This window comes from Zootoca vivipara, chromosome 8 (genome assembly GCF_963506605.1).
Source record: "Zootoca vivipara chromosome 8, rZooViv1.1, whole genome shotgun sequence".
NCBI lineage: Eukaryota > Metazoa > Chordata > Lepidosauria > Squamata > Lacertidae > Zootoca > Zootoca vivipara.
Window position 1 is genome coordinate 45481514 of NC_083283.1, and position 17800 is coordinate 45499313.

At 40.8% G+C, this 17800-nt stretch overlaps 2 protein-coding genes across 3 annotated transcripts in view; one reads left to right on the forward strand and one right to left on the reverse strand.

The window, feature by feature from the left end:
* The window catches only part of LOC132592550 (uncharacterized), a 254823-nt gene that overhangs the window by 65456 nt on the left and 171567 nt on the right, over positions 1-17800 (reverse strand). The gene's annotated exons all lie outside the window — the stretch shown is intronic.
* The window catches only part of ROCK1 (Rho associated coiled-coil containing protein kinase 1), a 60312-nt gene continuing 50061 nt past the window's right edge, over positions 7550-17800 (forward strand). Inside the window, exon 1 of one of the 2 annotated variants that reach the window (XM_035124717.2) lies at positions 7550-8824. In XM_035124717.2, the coding sequence (XP_034980608.1) occupies positions 8732-8824 (93 nt within the window). In that variant the 5' untranslated portion in view covers positions 7550-8731. The remainder of the gene's footprint in view (positions 8825-17800) is intronic. The other variant, XM_035124718.2, reaches the window with a different exon arrangement.

Consider the following 17800-nt stretch of genomic DNA (forward strand, 5'->3'; position numbering starts at 1 on the left):
AACATGATGGGAGTTACCGGTGGAATCATGCAGCCATGGGAGCAAGGAAGTTAAGTTAATGTGTGCTTTTTGGGTGTCATGTTCTTTCATATCAAACCAAGGTTTGTAATAAATTTTAATGATAAAAAGTCATATTTAATAGAAATCTGAATTTGTTTCACAATATCATTGAAACAGATGCTTTGAATATGAACAGCAGTATGAGCAGGTAAGGGCAGGTGATTAAATATGTATCTGACCAGTGAATAAGTAGTTAGAAATGCTCTAATAGTTTGTTTGTTTTTAACTTCAGAGCTTGCAACAACATCTTTGAAATAGTGACTGGCCCAGTAACAGAGGTCATCTCATAAATTCTGCCATGGTTTCTGGGCACCAGGTTATTCTGAATGGTGAAGACGAAACCAGACTATGGAGAGCTTCAATAGGAGTTTTAAAAACTTGGTTAATGGATGACAAAATAGACATAAATTAGCTAAATAATATGATACACACTGGGGTAAATAATCTTGACTTTAGTTATATTGATGGGATTTGAAGTGGCTGCTGTGTCTGAGGTCATGATATTGAATTACAGTTCCTGATTTTTTTTTTCCTAGAGAACGAAAGGGGGTTGCAATAATCTCTTTAAAACATAATATCACCTACACCTGTATGTAGCTCAGTTCTAGTTCTTGCAATGCTTGGCAGTGCAACATGCATCTGTTTGGAAGTAAATCCCACTATGTTAGATGAGGCTTACTCACAGGTAAGTATGCAAGCCTTAAACTTGTTACTGATCAAGGGTTGCATCTCATCCTGGTAAAAATCTTGAGAATCCTTATTTCTAGGAAGCAAAGTATATTTTTAGACACATAAAAATGGTCATGTAGCAGCTGTTTAGAAACTGTGTGGAAGTCTGGAATGCAACAAGTGATCTCTGTGGGAATGTAGCTCTGACTGCAGGCTCTGATATAATACTCAGTGCAATTAATCACTGAGTTATCACCACAAAATGCACCCTGAGATGATAGACCTCACCACAGTTCTCACACGATGAGGGGTCTTTCCTAAATAAGTGCAAATAACTGCAAACCCATACCTGCAAACCCACACCAGGATTTTGTGTTTGTGTGTGTGTGTGTGTGTGTGTGTGTGTGTGTGTGTTTGCACTGTCATTCATTCTAGTGGCCCTTTGTCTCTGTGAATTAATGATCCATTCTGGCAAATTCTATTTTCCAGAGAGAGATTTAAGCAAATCCTATGGACTTAGCAGAATGATACAGAAAAAGCTGGTATGTGAGATACAGCTTCCAAATCTCAATCTTCGTATCTCTCATTGTAGGGGAAATTTTTTACCTTGTCCCATGAAAGTTAGTACTGAACAAACACAGAATACACCATATCGTGTCTACACCATTTTGTATAGTACAGTAGGATTTTATCTTTTCAAGCTTAAAGGTGGCAATTAATTTAGCTTTGACACAATTAACACAGCAATGCATTGTTTTTTATTTAGAAATTGTTATTCACACCAGGACAGGCTCCCTCCCTTAAAAAAAAAGATAACAGTGTAGTGTCATGCTCAAAATAAAGTGCAAAGATTGTTTGGAAGTACAGTACAAGTTAAGTGTGTGTGTGTGTACACACACACATGACCACTTTAATTAAAATATATTTAAGAACATAAATTTCCATTTTCATAAAGTCTTGTTGCAAAATATGTTTCAGCTTCCATTTCATGGTCTTAGATACGCCTTATGCTGTTTTCATAGAACCATAGAGTTGGGTGGGACCACGTGGATAATTTACTCCAACTCCCTGCAATGCAGGAATCTTTTACTCAATGTGAGATTTGAAAATATGCTCACTCCCTCAACACAAGATCTTTTAATTCTAATATTCTTTTATATTACTGGTTCAAAGGGTAAAAGAAGACTATGAAAAAACAACTAATTACAAGAGCAAATGTATCAGAACAAAAGCTACATTCACACATAATTGCTTTTAGACACTTTATTTCAAACATCACATCCTGTGCTTGCTGTCAGGTCTTTTTAAGAAAAGAAATAAAAAAAACTGCAGCTAGTTACTGTATTTAGTAAGAGCCTCCTTTGCCACCGTGTTTTCTCTATCCTTTGACTTCTCTGTGGTCACTCCATGGGCTGAGCCAGGAAACAATTTTGCAAGCACTTATATGGCTATGAGCCACGTACTGTATGAGTCAACCATTTTGCATATTAAGAAAGTTCCTCTCCATTTCCTTTCAGCAGTCTAAAACCTTCCTATGGCTACACACTGTGCTGTGCTTTTCTGATTATATGTTTGTTAACATAAAAATATTGTGAACCTTTTTAGATCCCACTACAAGAGATCGGGGGGGGGGGGGAGAGTGAGACTTTTATTTTCAGTCTGCTTAATCAGAAGTAAAATAAAATCCCTTCTCTTATTTTGTGCTTGTCCCTGTGAAAAACATTGATAAGCAGGGAGTCCAAATTACAAGAACATGCAATTATGCAAATGAAGACTTTTCCATAGATTGTCCCAATATTTTTGTGTGCATCAAGACATCTTGATGATGCCCAAGGCAAAACAGTAAATGGCACTTCCTGCAGTCCCCTCACTCAAAGTAGACAGTACTCAAGGCTGGACCTGAGGCAGAAAATCTTACAAGCACCCCTCCCACTCTGAGGCAGTAAATATATAACCATTCTAGATTAAATAACCAACAACTTGCTGCGCTTTTATTAGATCCCAGATCTGCTGCTTCGGGCAGCTGCTTCACCCTGCCTAATGGTAAAATGGAACAAACATTAATGCTGCAATCCTTATCTGAGAGGAAGCTTCACTCAATATACTGGGACTTGCTTCTAGTAAATATGCTTAGGGTCATGCTATAAAACATATACAGCATTAGAAGAGGAAGTGGAAGAGTGAAGGCCTAGGAGATGTCTTGCACATGAAATCCAATCCTCCGACCATGAAAGCTCTCCTTTGTTTTCTGACAGAGTTGCAAGATGCCAAGTCTTTAGCAAATAGGCATACAGTATCTTTTCAGTTGTATTCTGCAACCCTACCAGTACAATGAGAGCCAGCCCAAGACATTTTGGCACCTGAGGCAAATCACAAAATGGTGCCTCACCTCCTTGCCAGGGAACAAGAGGGGGAATTAAGACCTGCATTGGAATCTGCTGCCCTTGTAGATCCTGCCACCTGAGGTGGTTGCCTTGCCTTGCCTTGCTGCGCCTCATGGGGTGTGTGGTGGTCCTACGTACGTACAATCTTATATATTTTTATCATTAAGAAAACTGCACCAGGCCCAGTGATGCTTCCCTTCCTGCGGTGGGAAGGTAAATGGTGTTTCTGTGCGCTCTGGCACCAGTCACGGTCCTCCATGTGCCAGTAGCGGTATAGTCATGCTGGCCACATGACTCGGAAAGCCTTCTTGGGACAAACGCTGGCTCTCTCAGCCTGAAGCAAGATGAGTGCCGCACCCCATAGTTGCCTTTGATTGGAATTAACCGTTTACCTTTACCTTTTACTACTTAGTAAAGAGTCTTTAGGACTGAAACCCAAAGGCTAGAAACTTTCTCACGTTTCTGAACTGAGAATCAAAATGCTTGTGCAACGTGCACCTATTTGCTTTGCAACAAAGGTCACAATTTGATGTTTTAAAGGCTAGGCAAAAGGGTCAGGCAATTGAATTTAAAATATCGGAGCCCTTAACGATGGTTCAAGAGAAAGGCTCTTACAAGATGAAAGACATTAGCACAGTAGGTAACTGAGTTGCTGGGAAGATGATAATTGGAATTAATGTTGAGTCAGATTTACTAACTAACACAGGTATGTATGAAGTGCAATCTAGAATAGGTGTGGAGGGGATTCTAAAATGGTATTACCTTATATCATTCTTATATTTCATTTGTTATCAAGACAACCTTCATTGAAGTGTATCAGACTAACAGGTGCTAATGCTGGATTCAAGAACTGCTCACGGCAATACAGTGTGTTTCTATACTGTATTTCTGGGACCAGGAGCATGGCCACAAAACTAATAGGATTATGAGAGAAAAACTGACACTAAATTATTGAGTAAATATATTTTCTAACCAGTTTAATGCTGGAAAACATCATTTTATTGTTATGGATATACTTCTTTATATGAACATCTACAATGGAGTAGTTTTCAGTTTTTTGTGCAGCATCACAAAAATTATGTGCAGTCTGTCCAGAGAGCCATTCAAAACCGCATGGCAACATTTGTCCACAGACTGGAGATCTGTTTACTGAGGAGTTATAGGGTCTCATGGAAACTCTGCTATGGTGGTGGAACAGAAGATCTACCTTCGCAACACATACACCTAATATATGCTGGTAGAACACTCTGTAGACAGAGCTGTACTACAGCTGGAGATAGGGCAGCAGAATGGCTAAAACAGTTATGGGTGGTATAGGCAGCACAAGGAAGGAGCACACTTAAGCTATATCCTAAGCTGTATTGTGGCCATGTGCAGTGCTTTAGAAAAGAAAAAAAGTGCCGGTACTCACCATGAAGCTGTTACAGTAAGTGTCACACTTTTAACATGGGGGGGGGGGGTTAAGTTGCCAATACTGTGTACCCTTGAGCACCCCCAGGAAAAAAGCACTGGTTGTATCCCTGTATACACTCCAACTTAACATCAGTCCGAGAAGAATTTCTCTCTCATTGGCTTCAGGGGGAAGGGAGAATATATTTTAAATGTGCCTCTGCGAAAATGAGTACACTGCCCATCTCACCAAGACAGAGCATAAGATGTGGTGTAATCAATACACAATCAGAGCACACCACCATCAGCATAGAAACCCCACACAGGGCAACCCCAAATAAGGTGGCAGAGATGCAACAGGTCACACACTCCTAGGAGGAACACTCTGGAGATGAGAAACTACAATGGTACTTTGCAAAACAAACAAACAAAAAAAACCAGCCCGGTCTTAGGGCACAGATCAGGAGTTGAGCATATTGGTAGAACTTCTATTCCTTGCAGACAGATATGCTGCCTCTGGACTCCAGACGCAAATACCTATCGGCAAACCCCACTCCACTCCTCTCTCTCTCTCTCTCTCTCACACACACATACACACAGAGAGAGAGAGAGAGAGAGAGAGAACAGGAGCTATGGGTTGTAATCTTGAACCTATTGACAGTGACACACTGACTGCTTTGTTTCTTAAGAATTTAACAGTCTATAATGAGCTAAAGAGACAGTATGAAAGTGCATACTCAAAAACACCAGCACCACTTTCCCTTGTGGCATCAGCAATTTCTGTGAGGAATAAACATGCAGGGTGCTGAGACACAGAACTTTATTTACTTATTTATAAAACTGATGTATCACCTTTCTCTCATTTTGGCATCCATGATGATGAATGAAATATTAATGAAACATAACAATAACAGTAATTAAAAATCACAAAACAGGTGTTATATTTTAAAAAGACAGCAAAGCGGCGTAATTAAAAACACCAATGCACAGCAAATCAAATGTAGCTATCTTTTACAAGCCCAAGAGAAGACAGACTTTGCTCGTTGCTTAAAAAATAAGAGTGAAGGTGCAGGGCAGATTGCTTAGGCCAGATTTTCATAAATGGGGTGCAGCCACAGAAAAGGCCCCCCTTGTTCGACACCTGCCTACCTTCCACAGGTGGGGGCACTGGTCACCCAGGCTACTTGGGATTCCTTCCAGTAGCACCTTAGAGACCAACTAAGTTTGTCATTGGTATGAGCTTTCGTGTGCATGCACACTTCTTCAGATACTGGTTTCTGAAGAAGTGTGCATGCACATGAAAGCTCATACCAATGACAAACTTAGTTGGCCTCTAAGGTGCTACTGGAAGGATTTTTTTAATTTTGTTTCGACTATGTCAGACCAACACAACTACCTACCTGTAACTAAAGCTACAGGGGCCAAATTATTTAGGACATGGATACTTAAGCTGTGCCCTCCAGATGTTTTCAGGCAGCTTCCATTATCTGTGACCATTGACCATGCTGGGCAGGTGCTAATGGGAGTAGGGATCATCCAATACTGCAGTGGTGTCCAAACTTTTTTCAAAGAAGGCCAGATTTGATGAAGTGAAGGGCCATGAGGGCCGACCAAATGGCCAACCAAAGTTGTTAACTTTTTTTTTACGATTGAAGTTGTTGAGGTTTTTATCCCAGGATTTTATCCCAGGAAAAAAACTGCCACAGGGGCTGGATTCAACCAACCGGTGACCGGCAGGCCAGATTACTGGTAGGCCCCCAAAACGGACTTTGGACATGCCTGCAATACTGGGAGGGAAACATGTCAGGACTCCTAATTGTGCCTAGAAAGAAACTGGAAGTCACTGAAGCTCTTTATGTACTGGTATTAAATTACCAAATTCTGTCCCAAACCTGGCTGCCTGGAAAAAGGTGGGCTATAAATAAATCAATAATAATAATAATAATAATTGTTCAGGGTGATGGTGGAGGAAAGTCATGAAAGCCTATGTGAGGGATGCTTTTATAAAAAATTCTGATTCAAATCTTAGTAGTCAGTGGCTCCACAAAAAACTTTAATAAAGTAGTATTTTTCTAGCAGGGGAGAGGTGATGAGAAACTGGGGAACTCAGACTGAAATAAGGCTACAAACACATTAGAAAAGAGCTATAGCTGTAATATGTGTTAACTAAATAGAGTATCTACAGCTATTGGCCTGCCCAGTGAGTAGATAATAGTTTACATCCCCTTACTCGATTGTTCCAAACATTTATTTGACAATTCTGGTCTTGTCCATCCAAGTACTTCTATGCCCTCTGAAAAGAGTCTCCCCTGAACTGTATAGCAGTAGCAGCAGTTGGCAGTAAGGCTGCAATGCGAAGCATGTCTACTCAGAAGTCCCATGGAAGTAAATGGGGTTTACTCCCAGGTAACTGCGCGAAAACTATTCAGGGAGTGATGGGAGACAGAACCACCCGCAGGATGTACTGAGCTTCCGCATTTAACTCCTAGAAACAGCATGAAATATGACAACGCGATGCAATCAACGAACTTAAGCCAGGGAGTCCTTGGTTACTTGACGTCGGCACGGGTCCCCCGCAAGGCACCGAAAAGAGCAACCTCAGTTTATAATCCCCCAGTCCGCAAACCACCTCTGCCTGGTGCAACCTAGAACCGGAACGGACTTGCTGCTGGGATGTCTTACACACCCATCCTTTCGTGCGGTCTGCAGGCAGCACACGCCGCTCCGGCTTCAGGAGATTGTGGCTTGTTGCGACAGCAAAGGCTGCGGTCGCAACTCAAAGCTGCTGCCACCGCTGCAGCAGCAAGAGCAAGCAAGCAGCTCGCGGCTGCCTGGCGTTACCTCAGCACTTCACGAGCACAGACCGGTCGCCACGCTCGCGCTCACAGAAGGCGGCACAAGCAGAGAAGAATCTAGACAGGAGAACCCGGGGCGGGCGGGAGGGGGAGAAGAGAAAAAAGGAGGCGCGCGCGCACGCGCTCAGATGCCAAGTAAAGTCGCCGCGCGCTTGCTTTCCGCCCCCGTCCTCCGGCGCATGCGCTCCCCGCTTCGTTCCCCTCAGTCTGTTTGAACAGGAAGGCGGACATATTTGTGTGAGTCTGCCCTCCTTGACTAGCTGCTGAGGCAGCGGCGGCCGCCCCGGGGCCTCGCCGTTCTTCTCTTCGCCTCCTTCGGTTCGGCTTCCCTCACGATTTGGGAGCAGCGGCTCCTCCTCCTCCGCCAGTCGCAGCTGCGGAACAGGGGCGGCAGCAGCAGCAGGGTCGAGCGGAGTCGGGAGTCCAGCGGCCGCACCAGCTTCTCTCCCCCCCACCCCACCCCCACCGCCCGCCCCGAGAGAGAAAGAGAGACGTGAAGCCCGGCGGAGTGCGAGGGAGCGCGGCTGCTGTCGGGAAAGAAAGAGCGGGGAGGAGGAGGAGAGAGAGCGGCATAGAGGCGACGAGCGGCCGCGGAGGACCTGAGGAGGGGAAAGGGGAAAAAAGGAGGCGCGGGAAGGGAAGATGCCTTAGCCGTTACGCGGCCGTTGCTGGAGCCGCGCGTGTCCAGAGGGCAAGGCGGAGGCGGCCGCCCTTCTCTTTCTCTCTCCCCACCCCCGTGTCGCGGCCTATTCTGCAGCTGGCAACCTCCCGCCTCCCCCCGCTGCTGCAGCTCGGCGAAGCCGTGCCCTCCTCCTCCCTCAGGCCCGCGTCTCCACGGAGGGAGCTGCCCGGCCCCCGCCGCCGCCGCCGGTGACGCTCTGCTGAGAAAGTTTCCTGTTTTCATGCTAGGCCTCTCCTCTCTCTTTTTTCCCCTTTCCTCCCCTTGTTTCAAAGAAGTTGCTGCTGGGTAGCTGGCATCGGAGAGGAGGAGGAGGAGGAACCGCTACGCTGGCTGCCAGGGCGGCTGGGAAAATGTGGCTGCAGAGGCACGGGGGCCCAGGCTGGAGGCGAGAGGAGACTGGCAGGGCTGTGGCTGCAGCCTAGGCGCTGAAGAAGGGGCAGCGGGGAAGGACTGCTCCGCATCCCCAACCCCCCCCCCTACGGGAGGGGGTAGCGCCTTTGCTCCCGTTTTCGGCTTTAGCTCTCTTTCGCGCGAGGATGTGTGGCAGGGAGAGCATGAGGGACAACCCCAGCGCATCCCCAGACCTCCTTTGAGAAAGGAGGACTAGGAGAGCCAGCTCAGGGAGCACTCCTGTTTCGTTTTTTCTTTTCGTTTTTTCTGTGGATTAATAAAGCGATCACCTCTTCAGCACCATGTCGACGGGAGAAAGCTTTGACTCTCGGTTTGAGAAAATCGGAATGATGATAAAGGATCCCAAATCTGAAGTGAACTCGGACTGCTTATTGGTGAGTTGTATGTACTGCTTTTTAAAAATAAAATAAAATAAACGAACATTATCTCGGGCTCCTTCTTAGAGAAGAGAGCTTCCTCCTTGAGATTTTTTTTTTTAAAGTCTACTGACGTTTGCCTTCTGATGAAGAGGAATAAATTTATTCTGTGTGCTATGTGAGATCTATTTTTCCAAGAGGTTGCTTCTCATCTCCTTATGTCTTTCTTTAAGCTGCTGCTTTGCTTTCACTATTTGATAGGCTGCAGTAGTATTCAAAGATTTGAGAGTTAATATGCTGCAATAAAAATGTTGTTAGGTGGATTTGCTTTTATGCTGCAGCTGTAACCCAGGAAATCCTGCTGTGTGAATATTTGTACTTCTAAGGGACATGTTAAGAGTGACTTGTTTTTGTTCCCACCCACCATATTCTGGAAAATGTGGCTAATTTAACACTCATCTAATGTATTACCTCTGCTGAATAGTGCACAGGTAAACTGTGGGTTTCTAAATCTGAAAGTAAATCAAAATATTATTTCGTTCTTACATGTGAAAGTAAACAAATGCCTTAATTCAAGACATGGTAGAAAAGTGGTAGGAGTGGTGGCATCAAAACTAATCACAGATTTGTACACACAATCTTTATTTGGTTTGTTCAGAGTACATTTAAGAGTCTTTCAGCATGGTTCTATGCACGCCTACTCAAAAGTAAGCTCCAGTGAAGAGCTTACTTCCCATGAAACAAAGGCTTTGCTTTTGAATGAAAGATGAAACAAGTGAGTATCTTTGATTTAGTAGGCAGCTCTTTGTAAAAAATTCTTCTCTGAAGCAGACTGTTTTTAAAGCATTTTGACAAAACCTTTTAATACTCTATCGAAGAAGCAGCAGTTCGACTTCTCCTTAGTGCATATAAATTTTCTAGTGTTTTTTTTGTTAAGAATTGCTCAGTATTTCATTTGTGTCATTTAAGGGCTTCATTAAGGTAGAATACAACTTTATCATAGCTTCCCAGAGCCAACTAGTGTGGGAAGCTTATATGTGCAGCAGTGGGTTTTGGGTGTACTGTATAGCAATATAAAGGACTCCAGGGATTTCAATATTGTAACTGACTTGGGTCCTAAATGAAGACAGGATTCCACTAGCGAGTTCTCTTAAATAAAAAAAAATTGCAAACCCATGCCAATCAGAGGGTTGTAATATGTAAAAATTTAAGAGATCGAAGTTATTTTTGTCCATTATATGTATGACATACATTTTATAATGTACTGTATATAATATAATATTTATAATAAACTGTAACAGAGGTCGGAAGGTATGCCATCTGGTACTGAAACATGGTTCTCCAAGTATAAGTTAACTATGTGGACTAAACACATACTGATGTTGGCCTAAGTAATTTCTGTATATAGACTCTAGAATCCAGTGGTTAACTTCCTGTTAGGGCCTGTTGACATGATCCTTTCAGCCTATGGAAGCTGCACTTTTGTACAGTATTGGTTCAGATTGATACTTAGCACATGAGCTGAGCCCAATAGTATAAACATCATTGGCTATGTTTGTACATCTCTATAAGCCATAAACCATGGTTTACCATGCATAAGCAAATTGTGCCAGCTTCACTCTTCCTGCTTTTGCCAAAAGGAAAAAAAAACCCATGCAGACATGACCATAGTGTGATGTATTAAACTTTGGATAGATCATATTTGGGTACTTAATCATAACTACAGCTTTTCAACTTACGTTGTATGAACAGTTTCTGTTATAGTTCTAGAATATGTAAGCATGGGAATCTCAAGGAAAATCTTAAGGTGTAGTAGAGCATTTTCAATGTTTGTTTGAGATAAAGCTAGAACTGATGGAAACAGTGTAATTCACACTGAACCTTATCTATATTTTGTAGTCATCTTATAACATTTGTGTAGTGATTATAGACCTAAAATTTAATTATAATAGACAAAGTGGGATCCATAATCTTTGAAAAAACATTAAGGGAATTCTGTAAGAAATAGTAGGTCAAATAGTAAGTAGAGTCCCTCCCTTCAGTGGCCCCTCTCTTCCTTCCTTTTTAAATAAGGGCTCTGATAGCTGTGGATTAACCTCCAGTCATGGTGAGGCTGCTTGTAAATGGGTGGGAGAGATTTGGAATCTGTCGCATAATATTGGCCTTTGCTGTGATACTGTTTCTGGTTAACTTTGAAGCAGCTACACAGCTGACTGTTGTTGCTAAGCAACAGTCCTACATATCTTCATTTCTTTTCTTATAAGGCAGGGCACTTTTACATACCTTGTTCATGGGTGTTGTATGGGCAATTCATGTGGCAGTACATGGCAACTAAATACCCCTATTGCATGCTTCTGGATAAAGGCAATGAATGTTTTCATGTTTGTGATAAAAACATTTAAAACATTACTCTGAATCAAGTAGATAGCCTTCACGGAAAAACATTTTCTAGCAGTAACCACAGATTGGTAATATGTAAACTAGGCCTCAGTATTTAATTTTTGGGCAATGGCAGGAAATGTGTATGGGACATACTGAATATAGGAAGTTGAGTCAAACTATTAGTCCATCTTATTTAGTATTAGTTACAAGTAGGTAGCCGTGTTGGTCTGAGTCGAAGCAAAATAAAAAAATTCCTTCAGTAGCACCTTAAAGACCAAAATATAAACTTAGTTGGTCTTTAAGGTGCTACTGAAGGAATTTTTTTATTTAGTATTGTCTACTACACTGATTTGACAGCCATTCTCTAGGGTTTCACACAGCAGCCTTCTTCAGCTGTTTTGAGAGATAACAAGGGATTGAATCTAGGAACTTCTATATGCAAAACATGTGTTCTACTCCTCCATTACAGTCCTGCGTGGGTGAACAAATGATAGACTCTCTACTCTCTTTCTTATTCGTGCCATCTTTTGTTCCCTTGTTTGCCTTTCCCTCCCTTTTTGACTCCTGCATCATCTTCCCTTTCCTGTAGGAAACCCCAGTGTATTAGTCTAATATACATATGGTAGGTAGTTTTATATTTTTCAGAAATGTTTTAATTAAGCTTCTGCTCTGCAGCATATCTTTAGTTTACAGAAAATAATTGATGTTTCTCTAGGTGTGTGTGTGAGTGTGTGTACTGTGATGCTGATTTCCTACTTAGCCAAATGCCAGATGTGAGGTGGTAAGGATAGTGATCTCACCCATTTTTTGTATCTAAGCCTGGTTAGGGAAGCATCTACATTTATTTCTCAGCAAGTATGTAATGCTTCTGTGGACAGAGCTGGATTTAACATTAGTCCAGTAGGAAATCTTCAGCATCTACCTTTGGATACCATTCTCTTTGACAGCTTCCCTTTAAGATGAGGTCTGAAAGAATTTTGCAGAACAAAAAATGTGTTATAGACTTGTTCATTTGCATCTGTTCAGGAATGCAGATATGTTTGTCCAGGAATTTATATAATCTAGTACATTACTACAGGTCTGAGATAATTAGTGAAGAAACCTGTAGGCTTCATGTAGCCCTCAGCTACCTTGTGAAGTTAATGGTGTCATCTTGAATTCCTATATTTATTTTTATCATCAAATGTTGTGTAACTTACAATTGTAGAAAATATAATGAAAAAAACCTAATTCATGAAAATTTTAAATAAAAATGCCTTAATTTTATTAAAATATTTATAAGTTTATCCAGTGTTAGGGATGGATGTGCAAGCTGCTGAACTGTTAGGTACCCAAGTATATTATTTTTGCAAGTTGGAGAAAATAAAGGGGGTGTTTGGAAATAAACAGTGTAGTAAACAAAATTAAGGATTAAGTATTTGTATTATATGCATTGTCCATATTTCATGTTATAGTGAAGTAGGGGTGGAGAACATGAGGCTTTCTAGGTGTTGCTGGAATACAACTCCATTTCCCTTGACCATTGGCCATATTTGCTGGGGCAGCTGGGAATTAGCATCTAATAACATTTGGTGGGCCACATATTCCCTGCCCTTGTAAACACAGTTACCGGTAATGGTTTACTGTGGACATATCGAGATTTCCACTTGATCCTCACCAGTGACTTAGCATTACTGTATCCAAACCAGGAACAAAAAAGCCATCATCAGGAAGCCATGAACAAATCTTTGTTTCAAATCATGGTTTGCTTGGAGCCAAACAAGCCACTATCTTTTATTTTGGTATAATTAAGCCAGGGATTTGTGGTTTCAGTGTTCCCACAGGGAGGAGCAAGGCAGAAGCCATCTACGCATACATGATAAACTATTAACATGCCAACTGAGCAAATATGTAGATAATTCTTATGTAGAATTATCAATCAGAAATGGGAGAAACTTAATTCTGTAAAAGCTCATAAAATATCCCTAGAATGTAATAAAGTTGTAGCAGTACCTTTGGTGCTCAGTTACTCCTTAATACTATTGGTTGAACTTTTTATTCTGTACTGTGGTGTTTTTTTAATTCATCGGATTTGGTTGTCACAGCAAACCATAACATAGCATGACAAGAATGAACCTCAGCCTTGCTTCCCCCCACCACATCCCAGATGCAAGGAATTCAGAAGTGTTCACTTCCCTTGACATGCTGTCCAACCTATAAACTGGTTAATGTTAACATTAGCTATGGTTTGTTAGAAACATGCCAACTTTATGCCATGGGTACAAAGATAACTTGTTTCCTTCTGTGGTTAATGCTAACCACAATTTGCTTCTGACTTTGTCCAAAGCTTGAAGTGATGCAGAAGCAGACCTCTTCACTTCCATAATGACAGCTTATCATGTGCAGCGAAACCCAACCAAAATTTGCAGTCCTTTGGCAGTATGCAACATCTACCTGTGTCTATCAAAAGGCTCTAAAATAGTTGTGTGTACCTTGACATTAGTTGACCTTGTATCTTGGGTACCTAATTATAAGTTTTCATCCCCAGTGCTCTGCTGATTGGGCCTAGATCCTTACACTCTCAGTCAAATTGGAATAAGCAAATGGCAACAAGAAGGTCCTGATTTGCCGGGCAACATTCTCTCTCAGATAGATAGATAGATAGATAGATAGATAGATAGATAGATAGATAGATAGATAGATTTGTGTGTGTGTGAGAGAGAGAGTGATGCTGATGCTGTGGTGCTGCCTGGTCTGGTAGTGGGGCAGCAAAAAAAAAAAAGGTGCCTAGACAATTTGTTTTGGTGCCCACAACCTAGGTCCCAGGAGCCACATGTCTCCTAGCATTGCTATCTCAGTTTTTATCACTGGCTCCTGCTTGTGCAATGGGGCTTTCCTCTTTGCCCCACATGTACCCCTGAGATTGATTTGGGGGCTCAAGAGAACCTCCCAGAACACCATGCAGGGGGAAGGGGGATTATTTTGTCTGGCAAGCTGCTATGCTCACACAGCATAGCTGCCAAGTTATCCCTTATTTTAAGGGATTTTCCCTTATGCTGAATAGGCTTCCTCGCGAGAAAAGGGAAAACTTGGCAGCTATGTCACACAGACTGCACATTTGTGATAGTGGAATTTAATTTCAGCACTGTGTACTTAAACTTCCAAAAATATTTAGATAAAACCACTTACCAATGACTCCTGAGTAAACATGGCAGTCATGGGATAAGAGAACAGGTTCTCTTATGTATCAGTTATTTTTTAAAGAACAGGAAGTGAAGAATAGAAATAAGTGGACAGTTCTCACAATGAAGAGGTGTAAGAAATGGGCACCTTCAAGGGAACCCATGTTTTAAAACTTGTTCTTGTAAATGACTTTGAGTTAGAGGTGAGCAGTGAGACTGCCAAGTTTTCTGATGACATCCAATTGTTCAAGCTAGTAAAGGCTATAAGAGTTTGCAAGGAGCTCCAAGAGGATCTCTAAACTATAGGAACAAATGACAAAATATAAGCAAATGTGGTACAGTGTAAGTAAATGTAACATGATGCACAACAAATCCTAACCACTTACACATGGCCGAAGTGGCAGTGACTGACCAGAAAAGAAATCTTGAGGTTGTGATATAGTTCAGAGAAAATGAGTTCAGAGAAAATGTTGAATCAGTGTGCTGCAACTGTGAATAATGGGAATTCCATGTTGGGAATAATTAATAAAGAGATTGATAATAAAACTATCAATATCATGATGACTTTTTAAAAAACAAATGCAGTATGCCCACATTTGGAATATTTTGTACAGTTCTGATCACTCACCTCAAAACAAAACTGGATTTCATTACCATAAGATACAGTTACAGCCACTAACTTGGGACAGCTTTAAAAGAGGTTAGACAAATTCACAGAGGAAAAGGCTATGGCTGCTACCGGTATAGGAAGGAATTGGGCTGTTCAGGCAGATGCTTTCAGTGTAAAGATGATAATTCCTTTTGAGGCATATGATGTGGGTATGTCCTGTGGAGGTATATTTTTCATCATAAATTGTAGTATTTTGTTTTGGTAAAAATCCTTGATATTTGCAAATGATGTTGTGTTGTGGGGTTGAACTATAAGGACTTGCCTTGTCCACATGTGGACAGTCAATGGACCCTGCAAGTCATTAGTTTCAAACAGACATAAAAGGATGAACACCTACCATCCATTGCTCAATGGGTTGAAAATCTTACATCATTTTCTACATTTGAATGCATATCTTATAATCATCAGTTGTTTGGATATCTTTTTGGACATATGGACTTTCCCCCCTGCTGGTTCAGAGATCAAGGGTCCATCTAGGACAGTCTCTTCCCCTTTTTGCTTTAGAAGTATTCTGTTCATGCACTGCAGGGGGTTGGACTAGATGACCCTCACAGTCCCTTCCAACTCTACAATTTTATTATTATGATTTTATATGTGTTTAAACTAGGATTTATGGATCATTCTTAATGTGGGCTGACATTTCTTTCAACATATGTTTTTCAAAAGATAGCTGCAATGATTTACCATACTTGATCTTAAAAAACGTTCAGGTGAAAGAGTTCCCAGTCTCTAATATCAATTTTGGTCTTACATTTAATCTTTTATTAAAAATAAATACTGTTAATTTTAAGCAAACTTATTTGTGTGGATATATATTCTTGCAAACAGTGTAATTAAGGAAAGAGTGCTCCCAACCGGTAATACCTCAAAGAGAGTAAGAAACCTATTAACATGAATGTCATTTTTAATTTTATCTCCCTTGTAAATGTTACAGTTAGATAAAATATGGAGACATCAGACATTGCTTTTATAGACCATCAGAATAAAATTACTATTTTTTCTATAATGTAAAATCACTTACCGGTAATCCCATTTAAAAGTGTGTCTGATCATGTATTTAAAGCCTGGGGGAAAATATTCTTCCACTCCAGTCTAATTGTGTCCACAAAAGTTTATAGTTAAAGTGTGTTTAGGGAAAAAATAATCTTTGTTAAGTGATCTTGAGTGTACACTTTAGAGACAGCTGATGTGTGTTTGGTTTACTTCTTGGCAGGCTTCAGAAAGGGAGAGGAACACTATCTCTTTACACCCCATGATAGTGAGGGAAGAAAATGGTATGTCAACACAGTGAATTGATTTAGAAGAAAAGGGCAATTTAAATGAAGTTTTCTAATGAAAATTGTTCATTTGCTTCCTAACATAACTTTTAAACCATGTTAATTTACAATTTGTTGTTGTAGTTTAGTCGTTTAGTCGTGTCCGTCTCTTTGTGACCCCCCATGGACCAGCGCACGCCAGGCACTCCTGTGCGTGCAACTAGATGGGGTATTACTTGTAACTGTGCGTTACAACTAGATGGAGTATTACTTGAAATTTCATTCTACCAATCAGGTTTTGCATTTCTTGTTGCACTTTGTCTTTAAAGTATTTCCATATAGGGTCTGCCTTACTACCAGCATCTGACAGTTTATAAAGTCACCAGTGCAACCCTATAAAACAAGGTGGGCAACTTTCCTTTTTCTTTTCAGGACTGCATTTTCTTGGGGAGTAATCTCTTCCAGGGGCAGAATGCCAGCAGTGGGTGGACCCAGAGCTAATGTTGGAGAAGCAGAGAAGAATTGGGAGAATGAGAGCGTTCTAGATTAACTAATTAACACCACCTTGTTTCAGATTTCATCATAGCTACCTCAGATTCCCAATTCTTTGCAGGTTTACTAAAAAATAGTGCTCAAATATGTATACGAAGGATTTTGTTTTTGTTGTTACATCAGACCAACGCAGCCACTGTTCTTGAAAGAAATTGAAAACAATTTTTTTCTGATTAATGCTCTCTGTACACTCAAAAGACATGTGGCAGAAACTACCAATTTGTTGCTGGACAGCCGTACAACTGGTGGTGTACAACTGTAGAAAAAGTTAAATCATGTCAATTTTTGAAACAAAATATTGCCCTTCTGTTGTTTAAGACCCTGTATTTTTCTTAGCTTTTTGAAGTTTGCTTTCCTTCTATGTAGTGTCATAACAAACAACAGTTAAGGAATTATGATGGGTTAGAGAAGTGGGACAGTTTCAGGAAGTATCTAGGAATGCATAAAGTGAGGCTTTGGTTCCCAAGCTGCAGATTGTCCATTTGTGCTATAGTTTTATCCCGAGAAATATGACTCATTGACTCAGTGGGGCTTTCTCCCAGATAAGTTGGCATAGCATTGCAACTACATCATAAATATGGGAATATAGGAACCCACACATTAGACATTTTTTTCTTGTCTTCTTTCTAATGTTGCAATCTTCTGCTTCGTTCTGTTCCATCCTCATAAAAAAGATAGGGAACAAAAACAAAATGCTTATGGATGATAGCAAACAAGATCTTTTAGTTACTCAGCAGAGTCATTTAAAGAGTATAAATTGTCATATTTGAGAAATGATCAACTTGTTTCTTCACGTACATAGAAATACCACATTTATCTCATTGTATCTGGTAAAGGCATTGATTGAGTTTAGAGATCAATTAGTAGCAAGTTTATATCTGAATTATTATTAACCCAAGAGAAAATACTTAGTTTTAAAAATCCAATTTAAATGTTAAAAAATCCAAAGCTTTAAAAGATGGATATTCACCCT